At 30.4% G+C, this 22,117-nt stretch overlaps 1 protein-coding gene and 1 pseudogene across 1 annotated transcript; both read left to right on the plus strand.

Moving 5' to 3' along the window:
• The first annotated feature begins 6,986 nt into the window (after positions 1-6,986).
• LOC108463081 (probable glutathione S-transferase) lies at positions 6,987-8,108 on the plus strand (annotated as a pseudogene).
• Positions 8,109-19,407: 11,299 nt separating this feature from the next.
• LOC108461893 (probable glutathione S-transferase) lies at positions 19,408-20,602 on the plus strand. The gene is made up of 2 exons (XM_017761870.2): positions 19,408-19,991; positions 20,083-20,602. The coding sequence occupies exons 1-2, from the start codon at positions 19,677-19,679 to the stop codon at positions 20,425-20,427; spliced, it is 660 nt and encodes a 219-aa protein (XP_017617359.1). The 5' UTR covers positions 19,408-19,676; the 3' UTR covers positions 20,428-20,602.
• Positions 20,603-22,117: the final 1,515 nt, after the last annotated feature.

A 22,117-nucleotide genomic window follows, 5' to 3' on the forward strand; every position in this document is an offset into this window, starting at 1 on the left:
ACAACTGGCTTGTAACACTTGCAATAAAATCACAATAGTTCTATTTGTTTTAGTGTTGGTTCTACACCTAGCCATGATGTTCGAGCATCAGAGGCTGACGTGCAGTCAAAGTACATGTTTACAAATATTGATATGATTTGACTATGTAATAGGTGGATTGAATGAGAAATTTCATGATAAGTGTGAGAAATATGGTGGTGGAAACTTTTGACATGAAATTTGTATGTGAATTGATTGCAAATTAAGTTGAAATAGATGCATGCATTGGTTTAACTTGTAACATATTATCTTGAATAATGGAAATACCACTGAGTTTTATCGTTCAGCATACAATTTGATTTCTCCGTCCGTAGGTATTGGTGATCTTCAAGAATACAAGAAGTAGTTCCAGCATCTAGAAAGCAATTTTCAACTCAGCAATGTTTGTATAGTCCTCTTTTGTTTAATTCAAGGCATGTACTTAAGCTTTAAACCGATTTTGTATCTCAAATGACTATTTTGAACATTTGTTGGTTAATGTTAACTAGTTTTACCATTTTGGCATATTTTGGCAAGAATGTTATTGGCATGTTATTGTATTGGTTGTATTTGGAATGTATAGGAGTTATTTCAAGTATCCCAAACTTGTACCAAGTTGGTCCGTTTGGAAACAAAGAGTCACGTAGCAACAACATACTCTTAACATCGCGACAAGATTAATTAGAGAGTTACATTGCGAAAAAGTATACTCAATTTTGTATTGAGCCTAGTCAGTGATTTGTGTCGCAACGAGGAACTTTCGAAGTTGCAACGTCAACATGGTATTTTGAATTTTTTACAATTTGGTCCTACTTTGACCTCAAGTTAGCATTAAAGCTTTCGTAAGCTTGTATAAGATCCAGAATATAATACTCGTAAATGAATGTTTAATGGTACGAAAATTGAATGTAAATGTCCGTAATTGCTCTAACAACAAGTGTAACATCTTGTAACTTAGACCTAACAATCAGGTCGGGTATAGGGTGTTACATGCATTGCCTTTTCCATCACTCATTTTCCAAATTCTCTTGAAACAAAAGAAAGATATAATGAAAAAAGACAAATTTTGTAAAGCTAATTTGGGATGGTTGAAGTATTCCCGAAAATAGAAATAAAAGGAAAATATGTTGTTGATATTGACTTAGATGCTTTAATTGTTGAAGTTGAGGAAGATGATAAACATAGACCAATTACTGCCCTAGTCACAACTACCTTAACATTTTGTGGTGTAAGTGTTGAGCAAGCTAGACTTATTAAACACCTGGACACAAAACTAACTCATTTTAATAAGACCTCTAGTATTATGAGCTCTAGTTGAAGTATCGTCACTATTAAAGGACTTGTACTCTTCGCTACAAAACTGATTTGCTTGCTCAAGGGATCTAATGTTTTTGCATATTTTTAGCAAAGAAGGGGGAGAATGAGTTGATAAGAGGAGATGAGGGGGAGATGATACATTGTTTTTTTTATACTAGATACTTTTATTTGGGACATGTACTTGGTGAATTGTCCTTATTTTAGTTTTTGTTATGATATTATAATAGTATAAGTTCTAATTGTTAGTCATTTTACTATCTTGCATTAATGGTGATTCCATGATTTTAATTCATAATTGAATTGACTGATTAAAGGGATTGTCGAGTTGATATTGTCAACTACTTTGCTTGTTGTATTGTTGTACTTTTGTTCAAAAATTCCAAAAGGGGATTGTTAGTGCTAGTTACATTGGCCTGATGCAACTCCAGTTGCAACTTAGCTTGCATCTAGTATACCAATGCAACTTGCCATTTTTAGCTGGCATCTTTTGACTAAAATTGTTGAACCTTTTATAATTTTAATGAATTAGTAAAGTGACTTGTATTTTTAACAATGCAATTAAAAAAAGGAAACTATATCACAATATATCAACTTTGGTTATGTAATTTGAACTTCAAGGACAAAATCTAATTGGACTATTAAACAAAAGTACTTTCAAAGTGGGAAGTTTTACTGATAACACCAAAAAAAAGAAAAACAAACAAACCTTCTAATTTAGTAAGCTAGGTTTATATACAAGACTAAGAGTCATTTTATATAAGGAAAAAAGGTAATAAATAAACTATCTTATGTATTCAAAAAAGGGATACTAAATAAATTGTCTTATTTGGCTTCAAACTTCTTCTTACGCTTCATACAAAAGTAGTAAACTTTATATTGGTGAAACAAAGACTTGGATACACTTCCCCTTTGCATGTGTCTTTTAGCCCATGCAACCAACTTTGGGTAGTTTGCAATAATGGTGAAATCCCATAGGTTTTCATTGCATAGAATTAGGTAAGGCTTGTCTCTAAACTCTCATTCTAGCAACTTTAAGCTCTATTAGCTACTTTCCTTCTAGCAGTTTTAAGCTCTATTAGCTTTATCTTTCTAGCTTCTCGAATCTCACCTATTGCTCCTCATATTAAGTTCTTAGTGGGATATATCTGTTTTTTTTTTCATTTTCAATATAAAAAAATAGATCAAAACAATCGGGTCTCCCCTTATGAATCAACATTGGGATTTACTTGTGAATTGAGTTTATCTTCAAAAGTAAGTTTAATTTCTTAAATAAATCATAAAAGTTTGTCACTATTGTACCCTGCTGGTGGTATTTTCCCTTCATACTAGTCATTAAAATGATTGAGGATGGTTACAATATTGGTGGGGACATCTCAGTTGAACTCACTATCGCCTTCTTCATCATCGATGTCGACATTGGGTTCATTGGTCAGCATCACTAGATTCACTAATGAATTTACCACCATATGGCATGGTCTCTTCATTCGGCTCAACAACAGTCCCCATCTTCATGTGTCTAATAACGAATTCCAACTCGGATACCTAAAGTTGCATCTAGACAGATGTTGCTTTTGCGGTATATGAGAACGTACCTTCTACACTACTCCCTTGCAAACCTAATCTCAATTCTTTTTCTTTTTCTTTTTTTAATAGTGGCTGGATTTTTATTGAATAAAGACTAGAAAGCAGTTCGCAAGCCCAAAAACAGAACCTAAACGGCTAAAACATAAAAGCCCAACAGACAAACAATTGAATAAAGCAAAAAAACAACAAAAGAAGCCATAAATGAAACAACCTAATCCTAATTCTAAACCCAAATACTAAAGGTTGTATTCTGTCATATTGATATAGATTAAGTGTGTTGAAGGAATAAATGTCTTCAAAAATCATCGATTGGTAAACTAATCCTTCATGAAGATTAGATATAAGATACTGAGTCCCGACAGATGTCGATGGTGCAACATCTGGGTACAAATCATTAGTCGTGGTCCAACCATGGACGCTGACGGTGTCTGTGCATGTGGGTCTCAAACTTCGTATTACTGATTAGGCTTCTTTTGGATGAGCTTTTATTTATGATGCATTTTAATATTTTATTAAATGAATTTATAAATTCACATATTTGTAATAATTTCGTAAAATTAAAATAATTAAAAAAATATTTATTATATATTATAATATAATATATTTAATAGTAATTTTTTATTCTCACCTCTCTGTTACAACTACGTTTGAACTTAAACACACACCCTACATTTGTTTCTAATCTCATTGCTACAATATTCAATCTCATCACTACCATAATTAATTTCACTACCACTGTTATTTTTAACCTCACTGGAAATAAAGATAACATCCATCTAAACTAAGCTTTTAAGTACTGGAACTTAAAAGACATGCCTTTTGAACAATTGGATTTAAACACAACACCAACTTTCTTGTAATGAGTTTGTCAATAGACTTTTTAACCAAATATTTAGACTTTCTTCAAATTTTAGAGTCATCATTATTAGAAGATGTTACTTGAATACTTGACTCAAATAAAACCAAATTTGAACCATAAAACGAAAAACACATTATACCAAAATATTATTACATTAAATTCAAACAAGAATTTAGTCAAAACCAAAAATTACATAATGTCAGGAATTTTTACCAAAATAAAGTTAAAATAATAATTTATTACCCAAATAATATAAACAACTTTTATCAACCGAAATGATATGTTTTGAGCAATAAAAAAATAGTTTCCGAAGGGCCTAAATCAGCACAACCAATTAGGCATTTTGAAAACAAGAACTTTTTTCATATTTAAAAAATAAAAATTTTAAAATTATAATTGTTAAAATAAAACTATTTAAAATTCAAAAATAAAAATATTTTAAAATAGAAAATTTCTAAAATTTAGTGTTATCTAAATCGAATTAGTTGAACTAAAATCGATAGGTCAACCAAATTTTTCCTCTCACTGGATCGACACCATATCTAATTTTTGGTCTAATTGGTTTGATTTGGTTCGGTTTAAATAATATTGAATTTTGAGTTTTTATATTTTTAAAAATAGTTTTTTTTCAATTTTAAAGGGTTTCATTTTTTTGAAACATTAGAAATCTTAATTTTTTAAATATGGAAAATTTGATTTTTAAAAATTTCTATGTACATTTAAAGGGTATGGACTAAATTATCAAAAAAAAAACTATAAATGTAGAGGGTTAAAAGAAATTTAAAAATCATTTGCCCCGTTAACCGATACAGATTGAACCAAGCTAAAAAAATTCAATTGAACTGATTTTTATTTTTATTTATAATTTATTTACTTTGAATTGGTCTAGGAGCCAACTGGTCAAACTAGTTCGAAATCTATTCAACTGCCAATTGATTTTTTAGCTAGATTCGACACTCTAGTAGATTTCGGTCCAAATTAGTCTAATTCGATTTAAATAACATTAAATGTTAAATTTTTATGTTTTTAAAATAATTTTGTTTTGAATTTAAAAATTATTTTTCATAATTTTTTTAAAAACTAAAATTTTAAAAATTTAAAATATGAAAAAAATCAATTTCCCAATAGTCAAATCCCTGGTTTTTTGGCGGCACTGGACTAAAATATAATTATCTAAAGTATTCAGAGACTTGATATGTAAATTTTTCATTTTGAGTGGCTACTAAAATAAAGGGAAAGGCTGCCACCTGACAGTATGGCGGCACCAAACCTTAAATGTAGCTAATTGCCTTGTAAGCCCTCTTTATTTATTATATTTTTATTCCCTTTCAACTCACTATGTTGTGTTTAAATAAGCCCTTAACATATTTTTGTAGTTAAATAAGCCCTTAACTTATGGTTTCTACTCCTAAAAGCCCTTTATTTTAATATTAAAGTAAATATATTTTGAATTTCAAACTCTTATCTTAATTTTTGTTGATGCAATAAAATTATATACACTTTAACATGAACATAAAATCTAAAAAGTAATAAAAATTTTCAAAAGAGTAGTTAAGAATATCATGTATATAAGAATTCTTAAGAAATTTTAAATTTTTATTTTTTATTTAATAATCTATTCTCATCAAATTCACCTCAACATAAAATGTGCATTAGTTTATATTTTTTAAATAGTTTTACTTTGGGTAAAATATATTACTTTAATATTAAAATAAATGAATTTTATAAGTAAAAATCATAATTTAAGTGTTTATTTAACTACAAAAATAAGTTAATGACTTGTTTAAACACAATATAGTGAGTTGAAGGAGAATAAAAGAAAATAAAAAATAAAGAGGACTTATAAGGCAATTAGCCACATTTAAAGTTTATTGCTGCCACACTGTGAGGGCACTCTTTCACTTTTTCTTTCAGCAGCCACTCAAAATGAAAAAATTGCATATCAGGTGTCTGAATACTTTAGATCATTACATTTTAGTTCGGTATCGCCAATTTGACAGACGACACCAATAAAACTATACTATTTTGATAAATAATCTAATAGGCATACTATTTCAATTATTATTATTATTATTATTATTATTATTATTATTATTATTTAGGTAAAAAAGCCCTAATCTCCACATAGGGGTGTGCAAAATTCGGGTAAAACCGAAAAAATTCAGTTAACTGACCGAATTCGGTTAATCGGTCGGTTAACCGAATTAATTCAATCGGGGGTCGGTTAATAATTTTTTGAGTTTTCTGTTAAGGTTAATTCGGTTCGAAATCGATCGGTTAACCGAATTTTTTCGGAAAAAATTAATAAATAAAATTATAATATATAAATAGCCCACTATTCACTCAAACTCAATCCAACATAAACCCAAATACCCAATCTAATATATATTAACCCAACTACCCAACCCAACTCAATTACCCAACCCAATCATAAAAATTACAAATAATTTAATAAATAAAAATAAAAATCTAAAACTAAAAATAAAAATAAAAACATATAATTTTATACAAATAATTCAGTTAATTCGGTAATTCGGTAATTCAGATAATTCGTTAATTTGATTAATCCGTTAATTTTATACTTATTTTAACCAAAAATTAAAAATATATAATTTTAGTAATTCGTTAACCGACCGAATTAACCAAATTTCGTTCGTTAATTTTATGAAAAATTTCAATTCAATTAATGATTAAACTTTTAAAAAGTCGATTAATTGATTAATATTATTTCAAGTTAATTAACCGATAAGCTAACCAATTTAACACCCTACCTCCACATTCAAAACATATAGCATGATGTCTCATGATTATTTGAATAATAAATTATCATTATAATATTATTTGGTAAAAAAGCCTAATGGGACTCTATTTTTCCATATATTATGATGTCTCATGATTATTTGAATAATAAATTATCATTATAATATTATTTGGTAAAAAGCCTAATGGGACTATGAGCTCTATTTTTCTTTTTTGGTCAAAAACTATGAACTCCAGTAGTAGATGACGACGAATGCAATTGCATAAGGGCAACCCCTGCTTCATATTAAAACAATCACTACTGATGTAAGGAATGGGATACTATTCTCTTTATAGATTAGAAGGCCCTGGAATAATAATAATCATTATTCAAAAGGATGAGCCAAGCCCATGGAATGTAAATAGTAACTACAATAAATATGGATATCAGCAAAACGAAAATATCCGGAGTTTTCGAGAGAGAAGATCCGGAAATACACGTTTATCTTTTTTACTTATAACGAAAAAACTATAAAATACAGGTTTATCGCCGGAAATAAACTTTTAGAAAAATGAAAATATCGGGAGTTTTGGAGAAAAGAGAATTTCCTTTTCTCTATCTCCAGATTCATTGATTTATGTGATTATGTCAGGAAAGACAGAGAAAAAGCTGCCGACTCTTACCCTTTTTTTGCCTATAATTATACATACTTATACGCCTTCAGTTCAGAATCAGAGAGAGAAAAGAACAAACCCAAGATTTTAGTTTTAGTATTTGAATCTTTAGATCAAAAGAATGGCAGAGGAAGTAGTGTTGCTGGATTTCTGGCCAAGTTCGTTTGGGATGAGATCCAGGATTGCTTTGGCTGAGAAAGGGATTAAGTACGAATACAAGGAAGAACACTTGAGGAACAAGAGTGCTTTACTGCTGTAGATGAACCCTGTTCATAAGAAAATCCCTGTCCTTATCCATAACGGTAAACCTGTTTGTGAGTCGCTCATTCAGGTTCAGTACATCGATGAGGTATGGCATGACAAAGCTCCTTTGCTCCCTTCTGACCCTTACCAAAAAGCTACTGCTAGATTCTGGGCTGATTATATTGACAAGAAGGTACGTTCTTTTTTTTCCCTTTTGGAACTGTTTACATAAATAGGAGAGCAAAGTATTGTGCCTAAAATAATGTTAAATGAAATGCAGATATATGACCTGGGGAGCAGAGTATGGAAGACAAAGGGAGAAGAGCAAGCAACAGCAAAGAAAGAATTCATAGAAAGCCTGAAGCTGATAGAAAAGGAGCTTGGGGACAAGCCTTACTTTGGAGGAGAAAGTTTTGGATATGTGGATGTTGCATTCATTCCGTTTTATAGCTGGTTTTATGCTTATGAGAAGTGTGGGAACTTCAGCATTGAAGCAGTGTGTCCCAAACTAATAGCATGGGCTAAAAGGTGCATGCAAAAGGAGAGTGTATTCAAGTCCCTTCCTGACCAACAAAAAGTCTATGATTTTATCCTGCAGATGAAGGAACATTTTGGAATTGTGTAATCCCAGCCGTTGTTTATGATTTTAAATAAAATGGGGACATTTATGTTATGCCTGCCCTGTTGACAGTTCTTCTATTTTTCCTCTTTCAATCGCTTAGATGGTTTGGGACTTGTCATTTGCAGTATGGAGTTTTTAAATAAAAAAGTAATCAGTCCTATACACTTACTCTTATAAAGAAGAGGGTAAATTATACTCTTAACTTTAATGTAATTTCAATTTAGTCATTTAATTTTTAAAAATAATAAATTAATTTTTTTAATTATTTTCTATTACAGACGAAATGGAAAGTTGATAACTTATTTAATTGACTACGTTAGCATTCTAATTGTTGTTTAAATAATCCTAATTTAAGAAAAGAAAAATAAAGAGAAGAATAAGAGAAGAAATAAAGATACCTAGAGGTGTACATGGGCTAGGTCGGGCTGGAGGCTCGCTCGAAATGTGGGAGGGTTTGGACAAAAATATAGGCCCGAAAAATGGGCTTGGGCAAAAAAATAAGGTCCATTTAAAAAATAAGTCAAGTTTCGGGTAAAGCATTTTTGGCCCGGGCTCGGCTCTGCCCGGCCTGAATTCACTACATGATAATTTTTTTAATATTATTTTTTTATTATTTTCTCTTTATTTTGCTACTATTTTACTATTATGTTGATACTATTATGTTGTTATTATTTAGATATTGTATAAAACTTATTTTATTATTAATTTTTATTATTTTAAAGACATTTGTTAATTTTTTATTATTTTAGAATATTTGCTTGTTAAGTTGTATTTATTTTAGTGTTATTTAAGTATACATATTTTTAAAATTTATTTTTAATTTGTTGAGAAATATTTATTTGATGTTTTTAGTATTTTTTATGGTTTATATATATTTTAAAATTATATAAAAAATAAAAATTAATATGGGTAGGAAGGGTCGGGCTGGAGTTTTAACATTTTTATTCGGGTTGGGCTTGGGCAAAATTTTAAGCCCATTTTTCGAGTCGGGCCAGGCCTGAGCTTAGCAAACGGGCCTAAATTTTTAGTTGGGCCCAACTCGGCCCATGCACACCTCTAAAGATACCCTAGTTATGGTTGTTTTGTTCCTCTAATGTGGAGCTACCATCCAGTTTGTTGTTGTCCCTTTTTTCTTCTTTTTTTCTCTTCTCTTTTTTTTTCTTAACTCTAGTCACCACCTTTCATGGCCTTCTTCAGCCAACCGTCTCACTAAATGGCTTATCTTTGCCTCTTTTCAAATCTCATTTTAGATTTCTCAATAGCCATTCAAAATCCTGAGATTAAGACCTTAAAGTTTTGAACAAGGTTTCAACGAATTTTCGCCATCCATCGTCGAACTATCACCATATTCTAGCCACAATTCTTCTTCAACCAACCATGACTCTTGACCGCTCGAATCATCGAACTAGTGGTTCAAGTTCTCTAACTCGTAAAACCCGATATGGGTGTGGTTTCTTCTCTTTTGATTCTTATTCCTTTTTAGGTTTTTTTTTTACTTCTCTCTTTTGATGTAGGCCAATTCGGGATTCTTATTCTCTTTTTTGCTGGTTTGATTTTGGATGCTTGCTATTTTGTATTTTTGTTTTTGGTTGGGATTGCACGGGTCTAGATTGTTTAGGGGTTGGGATTTGGTTATGGTGGTGGTGTCTTGGCAAATGAGTGATACTGAGTGATGTCGGTGTGGTAATTAAATGATGGCGGGCTTGTGAAGGTGGCCAATGTCGAGGGTGGTGGTGAGGGAGTCGAGAATGATGAAGAAAAATGGTGCACAAGCCCACTGTTTAACTGTTGCATGTGAGAGGGATGACAAGAAAATGGTGGTGGTGAGGGAGCCGAAAGAGATGAAGAAAGATGGTGATAAAGCCCTTCTCCTTTTCTCTTTCTATTTTTTTTAATGGTGGTATATGAGAGGGATAACAAAAAAAATGTCCAACATGGCAAGTTGACTGGTCCCATAGCTAGTTAACTGCCACGTCACCTATCCAATTAGGCCTATAATAGAGAACGTTAATGGGTGACTGATTTGTCACTTTTCGATAACGTTAGTGACTGATGGGCATCGAAACCACCAAATATAAATTTCCTACGCTCTAACTGAATTAAACAGTAATATAAAGAAGTAGGGTCGATCCCACAGGGACTGGGATTCCTAATATTATTTTTATGTGACTAGCTTCTAAAGTTGTGGCAGTTGTCGTGCACACAACTTGTCACGTGCTGGACTAAAAAATAAATCAATGGGGATTTTAGATGATAAAGGTGAAAAAAAGAATAGAATGAAATAATAATAAAACAATAATTGCAATATAAAATCAAATAATTGAATTAAATTGGTAAATAAAATCAACAAATTGTTAGATTTAGAATCAGTAATTCTAGTCTCGAAGTGATCATTGAAAGTGGATATTTCCTTCCAAACAATAAGTTGGTTATAGTGACCAAAGCCACCTCAACTGCCAACTCCTCATTGTGTAGTTGATTTCGGTATGACCTGCAAACCAACCTTTATCAATTATCTAACCACATAACACGTATTCGCAATTTAAGATCTCGACAGTCTTGCAATCTAGAAGAGCCCAATTCAAATTAACTGCCTCAACAGCGTGGGTCATTTAAATTCGATCACTACCTCTCTTGACGGAGGTCCAACTAGCCCTTATCCACCTGGACACGCCAATTTGTTCGCGGGAACTTAAACGAAGCAGTTGACCGTCTCGTTTTTCTAACTGTACGCCAAACTACTCCAACTCGACGTGCACTTTTTGAATTGAAATAGAATTCACTTTAAGGGACGATTGTGACTATCTCATATTCCAAAAATATAATGAATATCGTGTTGTAAGGTTTTAGCACAGGTTCACATCTCACAATTTTCAATCAGAATGATAACCTGTTTAAGGCTAAATGGGGATTAGTTGAGCATGAAAATAAGCATACTCAATTGGGGCTTAAAAGTAGATTTTAATAGAAGATAATAAGTGAAGAAAGGAAAGGACCAAGAGGGCAATTGCACCAACAAATAAAAAAGAACAGAAATGGAAAAATGCTCAATTTCTTTTCACACAGGAATAAGCTAATGATTTTTTTTTATTCAAGTTTTTTCCGTTACATCTTTATACCACAAATACAAGGTTTTTTATAGACCTCTCAAGAGCTAATTTTAGCATGATTTTCTCCTAAAATCATGTTCAACGACCAACACAAAATCAATTTTTTTTTCTAAAAATAGGATTTGAAAAAGTCAAAAATTAGATTTTTTTTATCAACCCAAAAATTGCAATTTTCAATTCAGCCCCTTGTCTTGCTTTTTGTTCCAGTTTAGCCCAATTTTGCTTATTTTTGAACATCGACACTCTAATTTCGTCTCTGATAAAATTTAAGTAAGAAATCATAAACTTCGTAGCATTCTGTTAAAAAATTTACCAAAAATAGGTACATTAAACATAAGAAATTAGCTTGCTATCAAATTCCCCCTACTTAGTTGATGCTTGTCCTCAAGCATGTTGTATATTCTCATACTATAAATTATTCAATAACTTTGTTCCAAAATCAAGTCTCATCTAACAGCTATGCATAATGTAAATAATTTAGGTGTTAGTATGAATAAGTACTTACTTAGTTTAACCAACAAGCATTTATAAAATTTTAACAATGTGTAAAATCAACCATTTCACTAAATTAAAGCTCAATCAAACTTGCAAGGCAATTGTTCTTGATCAAATTATTTAACAAATTTGGGACATAGTCAAATCTTTTTATGCAAGATGAGATGACAACTCAAAAACCTCACCCAGATTACTTAATTCGATATGTCTCTAAACGAATTATTTTCCCTACTCATGGCAACCCAGTTAGTGAAGTGTTTGCATGTTTCAATTCCTCATTCAAATTTTTTGACGTGAGGTAAGATGATAACCCAAACACCTCATCCTGGTTACTCAAGTTGGTTACATTTTCGAAATCTTCACCATAACAAATCCATCAACGGAGTAGTATATACATACAGTTTTTATTTATATACTTTTTCTATATATATACTTTTTTTATTCTTTATATTTTTTATTTTGTTTTTTAGTAACATAAAATAAAATGAATAAAATGAGATACAAGTACTTTTATTAAGCAAGTTTAAAGAACTAACAATTTTCATGAGATGTTGATTTACCACAATATTTTCAATTCTATAAAACACTTGCCAATCAAACTAAGCAATAAGCAATTATTCATGAATCACCCAATCATTTGAATTAACTAAGCATAGCAATTAAAGGCTAAATTTCAAATAAACTAATGAATGATCTTAGTATAAAAAAATAAACACGTGCAATGAAAAGCAAATAATAGCATGTCATATCTTACGAATCCCCCCTACTTAGCCCACATTGCCCTCAATGTGCAATAATAAAAAAGGGAAGAAAGAGAAAGGTCAAGTGCACACCCCTTACATGTTTAATTTGATGAAGGGTGGTTTCAGCAGTCCAAGTTGGTTCTTGCCAATTCGGTCCTGGGTGTATGTTTTAGTAAATGACAACATTGAAATTTGACAAGGCGTGCCTACACCATAGAAGAAATTCATTTTTAATTTTTAAAACCTCAACCACATAATGACTTATCACGTAAGCACGTTCTGAAAACATTTTTCGCCATTTTTAGCTTGTCGATTCCACCATTGTTCCTAGAAAACAACACATTAAAAAAGATTAAATGATAATCTTATTATTTTTATTTCTAATGTAAATTAAATCAAATTCAAAATTAAAATAAATTAAAACAAATATTTGGTTGCCTCCCAAAGAGTATTTTTGTTTAATGTCGTTAGCTCGATGACTTGAATTTTATCCTTTTGGCTCATTGAGAATTAACTCTTCCTCTACGTCCATTTGGAAGTTCTCATAAAAAGGTTTCCACCTTTACCTATTGACTTTGAAGCACTTCTCGAATTTCTCGCTCTTAATTTCGATTGCACCATAAGAAAACAATTGAGTAATAACATAAGGACCTAGCTATTTGGTTCGAAGTTTACCTGCAAAGATCCTTAGTCTAAGATCATAAAGCAACACTTTTTGTCCTACTAAAAATCATTTACAGGATATCTTTTGATCAAGAAATGCCTTGGTATTGTCTTTATAAATTTGGGCATTTTCAAATCCATCATGCCGGATTTCTTCGAGCTCTTGGATGTGTAATTTTTTATATTCTCTTGTTGAATTTTTAATTACAGTTATGTCGATTTTCTTAGGCACTACGTGAACTAGGTATCCCAATTACTGTCTGAAATTGGGTATATCCTTCCGATGTCTAGTAATTTTTGAATTTCGACCTCCATCATCGGTGGATTGAGACGTCTTTGATATGCTCCATTTGGGTTTACAAAATAGAAGGCAGGAGTTTAGTTTGCGAAAGAGACAATTCAAAATTTTTACCTGGACTTCTAGGAAACTGTAGTGTCTCCATGTGAATGATAGCTTCACGTTTTAGTTTTTTTATTGTTAATAATTCTTCTATTTTTCCATAACATCAAGATCTAAACTCATGCAAGGCTCAATTTGTAATTCATCCTCTTTATGATATTCAAAATACAAATTTGTCAGAGGTTCAATTATATCAACACTAGAGACATTTGACATTGCACTGGGGAGACCCATGGCCTCATAAACATTGCGCTTGACCACTTCACCGTCGAATTCCATAGTGACTGTTCCATTTCGAACATCAATTTTTGTTCATGCGGTGCTTAAAAATGGTCTCCCAAGTCGGATATCAGAAGAAATTTTCAAGTTATCATCCTCCATGTCAACAATGTAAAAATCTATAAGAAAGATTAGTTTATTTACTTTGACAAAGACATTTTCCAACACCTCTTTCGAATACACAACTGACCTATCTGCCAATTGAATGATCACTCGTGTTTAGTAATTTAAAAATAGATAAAGGCATAAAGTTAATAGATGCACCTAAATCACACATGGCCTTTTTAATGCTAATATTACCTATTTTCCAAGATATAGCAAACATACATTGGTCCTTACACTTAGGCGAAATTTTCTTTTATAAAACCACAAAGGCATTTTCTCTTACACCTATTATTTCATTACCAATGAGCTTCTTCCTGCCAGTGTATAATTCTTTTAAGAATTTCGTATAACATAGAACTTGCTTTATCGCATTAAGCAAGGGTATGTTAATTTCAACTTTCTGAAACATCTCTAGAATTTCTTTCTCTTCTCGCTCATTTTTACACTGGGCTAGCCTTCCAAGAAATAAAGGTGGTACCATGAATGGATTTTATAGTGTCGACTCCGTAGTAGCTGCTGGATCAAGCTTCTATTCTTTTCGTCTAGTTTCATAATCACGACTCTTGCAAGGTGCTGGCTTCAAAACTGTTCCATTTCTTAATGTCATAGCACTTTCATTTTATCGTGGATTTAGCTCTTTTTTTTTACGACAACTTCCTTGGGATTCCAATCTACTAATCATAAGCGCAAGCTTACTTATTTGCTAATCTATTTCTTGAGGTGCACTTTAGTCTTCTATTGGAACTTTTCAGTACTAGCAACTAATCTCTCCACTACAACCTCAAAAGATGTCTTTGGGGGTTAAAATTGTTGAGTCATTGGTGGCATTGGCTGATAAGGTTTGTTGTAATGAGGATTCGATTAATAACTCAGATTTGGGTGATCTCCCCACCCCGCATTATAAGTGTTTGAATGTGGATCATATCGCCTTTGGGGTGGCCTTGGAAAGTTTCCAGCGGTATTTACTCGTGCTGTTGTATCCTCGTGCAAAATTAAACATGAGTCTGTTAGATGATCATACATGGCACAAATCCAGCACAACCGAGCTGTATTCATCTTTCCTACAAGTAAATTTTGAACTTTATTAGTGAGCTTGTCATTTTTATCTTTTAATGTTAGAGTATTTAGCCCATTAACTCATCTTGTAGGTTCTGTAGTTGGTCAAAATTGTTGGGAATTCATAACCGTGGTTGAAATCAATTCCCTTGCTCTTTGAGGAGTCATGTTAACAAGTGCTCCTCCACTGGCGGCATCAATCATCTTCATTTCCATAAGGAGTAACCCCTCATAGAAATATTAAAAAAGTGATTGTTCAGTTAGGTCATGTTGTGGGCAACTTGTACATAACTTATTGTATAGCTCCTAATAGTCATAGAGTGGTTCAGTCTCCTTTTGTCGTATTCCGACAAAATCTCTCCTTAATTCAGTTGCCCGAATTGTTGGAAAGAATCTGTCAAGAAACAAGCGAGACATGTTAGACCATGTATTAACTAATCCTGAAGGTAAATAAAACAATCACTCTCTAGAAGAGTCGATTAACGAGAAAGGAAAAGTTTGAAGTTTAATTTGATCTTCAGTTACTCCCTAAGGTTTCATACTTAAGCAAACCATGTAGAATTCCTTAATATTAGTGTGGTGATTCTCATTTTATGAATCGCGAAAAGTGGGCAATAGATGAATTAAGCTAGATTTTAATTCAAACAGTGTTCTCCATGTCAGATAAGTTATGCACAACAGTTATTGCTTATCTCGTGCTACAGCGAGTTGTTGAATGGTTTGATCTGTCATTTCTTCTAGTTCACTGAGTGTATTGTAAATGTATTCCATGTAAGACAGTGTTTCGTATTCGAATTCTTTCGCTTATGGTCATTTTTCACGTCGAATAGCTTCTCTTCGCAGTGATCGAGCTAACTTCTCAATTTCTAGTTCAAATTTTAAGGTCTCCAGTTATGTCCTAGTCATAATTAAAAGAAATGAAATTAGAATTATTTTTCAAGTCACCGGCAACGGCGCCAAAATTTGATAGGCGTCGAAACCACCAAATATAAATTTTCTACGCTCTAATTGAATTAAACAGTAGTATAGAGAACTAGGGTCGATCCTACAAGGACTGAGATTACTAATATCAATTTTACGTGACCAGATTCCAAAGTTGCAGTAGCTGTCGTGCCTACTACTTGTCGCGTATTGAACTAAAAATTAAATCAATGGGGATTTTAGATGATAAAGGTAAAAAAATGAATAGAATGAAATAATAACAGAATGATAATTGCAACATAAAATTAAATAATTGAAATTAAATTGGTAAATAAAATCTATGAATTCTTAGCCTTAGAATCGGTAATTCCAATCTCGATTTGATCATTGAAAGTGGATTTTTCCTTCTAATCGACAAGCTGGTTATAGCGACCAAGGACGCCTTAACCGCCAACTCCTCATTGTGTAGTTGATTACGGTACGACCTGCAAACCAACCCTTACTGACTATCTAACCATGTGACACGCATCCGCAATTTAAGATTCCGACAGCCTTGCAATCTAGAAGAGCGCAACTTGAATTAACGACCTCAATTGCGTAGGACTTTTAAATTCGATCACTATCTCCCTTGATAGAGGTTCAATTGGCCCTTATCCACCAAAACACGCTAATTTATTCGCGGGAACTCGAATTCGGTAGATGACCGTCTCATTTTCCCAATTGTACACCAAACTACTCCAACCCAACGTGCACTTTTTGGGTGGAAATAGAATTAACTTTAAGGGACAATTGTGACTATCTCATATTCCGAAGAGATAATGACTATCGTGTTGTAAGGTTTTAGCGCAAGTTCATATCTCATGATTTTTAAACAAAATGATAATCGGCCTAAGGCTAAATGGGGATTAGTTGAGCATGAAATTATTATACTCGATTGGGTTTAAAAGTAGATTTTAATAGAAGATAATAGATGAAGAAGAGAAAGGACTAAGAGGACAATTGCACCAAAATATAAAAAAGAATAGAAATGGCAAAATGCTCAATTGCTTTTCACGAATGAGCTAATGGTTTTTTTTATTCAAGTGTTTTTCGATACAACTTTATGCCACAAATACAAGGCTTTTTATACACCTATCAAGAGCTAATTTTAGCATGATTTTCTCCTAAAAACATGTTTAATAACCAACACAAAATCCTTTTTTTTTTTTTTTCTAAAAATAGGATTTGAAAAAGTCAAAAATGAGATTTTTTTATCAACCAAAAATAATCTTGAAAATTTCAATTCAGCTCCTTGTCTTGTTTTTTGTTTAAGTTTAGCCTGATTTTGCTTATTTTTGAACTTCAGCACTCCAATTGCGTCACTGGTAAAATTTAAGCAAAAAGTCACAAACTTAATAGCATTCTATTAAAAATTTTACCAAAAATAGGTACATTAAACACACTAAATTAGCTTGCTATCAGTGACTGATTTGTTATTTTTTGAAAGTTGAATGACTGAATTGAAAATAGAGTGACTGTTAGTGTAATTTACCCTACAAAAGATAATTTTAATAGTCTACTTGTTTGCATGTAAAATATTTTAATTGTTTTACTGTGTTTGTTTGGTGGAAAATAAATTACCAAAGGAAATCATTCTTCAAAAAAAATGGTAAAATCAAGAATTTTTTTTAAGGAAAATGTTTTACTATTTTTTTTTTCTGTATGACATTTTTTTAAAATTAATAAGGTTTTGCTCCCTGTTTTAATTGTCGAAGAAACAAAAAGGGGAAGCTTTTAGAGTAACAAAGGGAAAGCTCTCTTCATTGTCGAAGAAAACAGTCCCTTATATTCTAATTTTATATTTGTTACAATTTAGCCCTTGAAATCAAAATTTTTACTATTCTACAATTTAATTCCTCAAAAACAGATTTTCTTATTCTATAGTTCAGTCCTAAACCTGATTTTTTACAGTTTTGCAAAACAATCCATTTTCTAAAATTTCCAAGTTTTATAATTTAGTCCTTACAAATAAATTGTCAAAATTTTCAAAAATTAGTCATTGATTTTGAATAGTTAAACTTTCATATTCTATTTTTAGAATTGTAAATTCTCAAATAATGTAAATTAGTCCTAAAACTAAAGTTTTGAAATCTTTACAATTTAACCCCTATAGTTTCAAACTTTACTATTTTATTCTCAACTTTCCAAATTTTCATATTTCATAATCATAAAATTTAGTCACTACATCAATATTTCAGATTTCACTACTCAAACCCTTAGAATTAAAAAATTTTACAATTTGGTCCTTACTTCAATTTTTATTAAATTAAATCATTTTTCAACTTACTCATCCAAATAATATTCAAAATAAATATTTACCACTTTCAACTTAATTAATATAAATTTATATTCTCTAATGTAAGAAATTAACAATTACGCTTAATTAAGTAAATTAAGATTGATTAAAACTAAAACATGATTAATTAAAATATAAATAAGCTTTATGAAATAAACTCAATTAAACAATGAAAAGATAATAAAATCTCAAATGTATGTTTTTTTTTATTGAAAACGATTTTTATGAAATATTTTCAAGAAATTTACCAAACAGCAGAAAATATTTTACACAGATTCACCTAAATACCAAAAAACTAAGTCATTTTCTAGAAATCATTTTTCGGAAGTAATTTTTGGTGAAACAATCACAACCTTAATTAATATATTTGCGGTTATAATGATAAGTTCCTCTTTTTTTTTCATTTTATTAATTTGATTTTTATTTTTAGTTCAATTTGAATTTTTTAAAATCATATCAATTTTTAACAAAAATGTTGGCTAAAATATTGTTTTCAAATGATGTTGGCATGACAATTCATGTAGTAATTTATGTGTATTTTTGTAAAAAGTTTATTTCAATTGGAAATAAATTTTATCTATTTTTAAAAATAAATTTTTTGTTCTAATGATTTTTTTGTAAAATTATTTTTCAAAATGTATTCCAACTGGAATAAAATAATTTGAACAAAAATTTTTTCAAAAATAAATAAAATTTATTTTCAGTTGAATTAGCTTTTTAGGAAAATACTTTTAGTAGAAATATTTTTGGACTAATTAGTTAGATGCCTCACTATTTTTCATGTTGAAGGAAAATAAAAGAAAATGATAAAAAAAGAGGACTTATGAAATAATTTATTTTATTTAAAATTTAGTGCAGCCCTAAAAGTTTTTCTTTAAGCATCCAATTAAAATCCAAAATTTACATATTATGTTTTTAAATATTTTAAATCATTATATTTTAATTTAGTGTTGTAAAATTATCAGGCAATGCGGATAGAATATTGTACCAAACGTATTATTTTAGTAAATAATCTCATACCATTTGAGTTATTATTTTTTTTATATTATTGGAGTAAAAAGGAAACCGTCAAAAACTATGAACTACATAAGTAGATGACGCATGCAATTGCATAAGAGCAATCCCTATTTTATATTAAAACAATCACTACTAGACACTGCCAACGTAAGGAATGGCATAAGGAATGGAATACTATTCTCTTTACTATCATATATGGAATGTACATAGTAACTACAGTAAATATGGACATTAAAATACAGGTTTATGACCGGAAATAAACTTTTAGAAAAATGAAAATATCGGGAGTTTTCGAGAGAGAGAATTTTCTTTTCTCTATCTCCAGATTCATTGATTTATGTGATTATGTCAAGAAAGACGTAGAAAAAGCTAGACTCTTCCCTTTTTTTTTTGCCTATAAATAGACATACTTATACCCCTTCAGTTCAGAATCAGAGAGAGAAAAGAACAAGCCTAAGATTTTAGTTTTAGTATTTGAATCTTTAGATCAATAGAATGGCAGAGGAAGTAGTATTGCTGGATTTCTGGCCAAGTCTGTTTGGGATGAGATCCAGGATTGCTTTGGCTGAGAAAGGGATTAAGTACGAATACAAGGAAGAAGACTTGAGGAACAAGAGTGCTTTACTGCTGCAGATGAACCCTGTTCATAAGAAAATCCCTGTCCTTATCCATAACGGTAAACCTGTTTGTGAGTCGCTCATTCAGGTTCAGTACATCGATGAGGTATGGCATGACAAAGCTCCTTTGCTCCCTTCTGACCCTTACCAAAAAGCTACTGTAAGATTCTGGGCTGATTATATTGACAAGAAGGTACGTTCTTTTTTTTTTTTCCCTTTTGGAACTGTTTACATAAATAGGAGAGCAAAGTATTGTGCCTAAAATAATGTTAAATGAAATGCAGATATATGACCTGGGGAGCAGAGTATGGAAGACAAAGGGAGAAGAGCAAGCAACAGCAAAGAAAGAATTCATAGAAAGCCTGAAGCTGATAGAAAAGGAGCTTGGGGACAAGCCTTACTTTGGAGGAGAAAGTTTTGGATATGTGGATGTTGCATTCATTCCGTTTTATAGCTGGTTTTATGCTTATGAGAAGTGTGGGAACTTCAGCATTGAAGCAGAGTGTCCCAAACTAATAGCATGGGCTAAAAGGTGCATGCAAAAGGAGAGTGTAGCCAAGTCCCTTCCTGACCAACAAAAAGTCTATGATTTTATCCTGCAGATGAAGAAACATTTTGGAATTGAGTAATTCCAGCCTTTATTTATGATTTTAAATAAAATGGGGACATGTATGTTGTGCCTCCCCTGTTCTCAGTTCTTCTATTTTTCGTTTTTCAATCGATCAGATGGTTTGGGATTTGTCGGTTGCAGTATGTAGTTTTTAAATTAAAGGTAATCAATACTAAACACTTGCTCTTATCTTATTTCAATCGTATTAGTTTTCTTATAATAAAAAAAGTGTAGAGTGACTCAATTTTGATGTATGTTATAAAACAGTTATTTTGATTTTAATTTTGATGTATGTTATAAAACAGTTATTTTGATTTTAATTTAATTATTTAACTTTCCAAAATAATAAATCAATCATTCAAATTATTTTCTTTTACTATTTTCCTTTACAGTAACACAGAAAGTTAATTTGTTATTTAATTGGCATAAATATATATTCAATTATTTTTTACAAAAATATTTTAATTTTTTATAATTAATTTAAGTTATTGGTGAAAGATAAATAAAATGTTCCTAAAATTTGTATTTATTTATTTATTTTGTGAAAACCTGATGTAAATAAATTAGTTTTATAAATGCATAAAATAATAATGTTATTTTAAGTTTTAAAGTAAGTAATTTGCATATTGTAAGTGTTGAATAATACTCTTGTTTTGCTATGGTATTTTAATTAATATTATATATAAAATAATTATAAATTCAAAAATTATGTTAATATTATTTTATCATATTTACTAAAAATATGAAAGCATACAACTACATGGTTTTAGATTATATATTTCATACTTTTAATGGTTCATAAAATGTTGAATCTATAAACTTGTTATCTACTATAAGATAATTTTTTATTTGTTGAAGATATATTTTATTTAATTTAATATTATAAGTGGCTTAATAATTATTTTATTATTATTTCACAAATATGTGTCTGTTTCTTTAAATATTTATTTTTAATATTTTATTATATTTTTATAAGATATTTTTAAACCGTTACTCCAATAACAATGTATCAAATTTTTTTTGAAATCAAAATGACAAATGAAGTAAGCTAGTTGACATTTTAATTGAGAAAAAATTGAAATTAATTTTTATTTTTAAAATTTATCAAATCATACTTTTATCTTTTATGTTAAATATATTTAATAATTTTATGTAATTAAAATTTTAATAATTAATAATGTAATAAAATATTTTAAAGAAATAATAAATTTTAACTTTCATTACCCCTTGAATTAAGATTGAAAAAGTTCTCAAACATTTTCAAGAAAAGCAATTAAGTCTCTATTTTTTTTTTTGATTAATTGAATACTTGAACTGCCAAAACTCAGTGAAATAGCCCCTTAACCGATGTTGACCATTAATTTTTAATGGTCAAAGATGATATGGCTATTAAATTTAATTCTTTTGTTTCACTTTTGCCAATTAAGACGTTACCTTGGATGCCACGTGCACTATTGATGACACCGTCATTTTTTGTTTATGATGTGGCTTTTTTATTTGTTATTATAACTAAATTAATTTAATTAATTTTATGTACAATTTTATAATGAGTTGAAAAAATAGAAATCCTAATCCTTAAACTTAATTATCACATTTAATTTTTGAAGAGAAAAAACAAAAAATAAAAAATCACAAAAAAATCTCTCTTGATCGTCACAAATGTTGAAAGAAATTTTGTTTTCCATTTGAATCATTATTGAAATCTCATT

The sequence above is a fragment of the Gossypium arboreum genome, chromosome 13, assembly GCF_025698485.1.
Source record: "Gossypium arboreum isolate Shixiya-1 chromosome 13, ASM2569848v2, whole genome shotgun sequence".
In the NCBI taxonomy this organism is placed as follows: Eukaryota; Viridiplantae; Streptophyta; class Magnoliopsida; order Malvales; family Malvaceae; genus Gossypium; species Gossypium arboreum.

What these genes read in the sequence shown, in the direction of transcription:
- LOC108461893 (XM_017761870.2), top strand. Translation starts at nt 19,677, where the DNA reads ATGGCAGAGGAAGTAGTATTGCTGGATTTCTGGCCAAGTCTGTTTGGG. An exon ending in CTGATTATATTGACAAGAAG is followed by an intron (nt 19,992 to 20,082) that starts GTACGTTCTTTT and finishes AATGAAATGCAG; the next exon opens with ATATATGACCTGGGGAGCAG.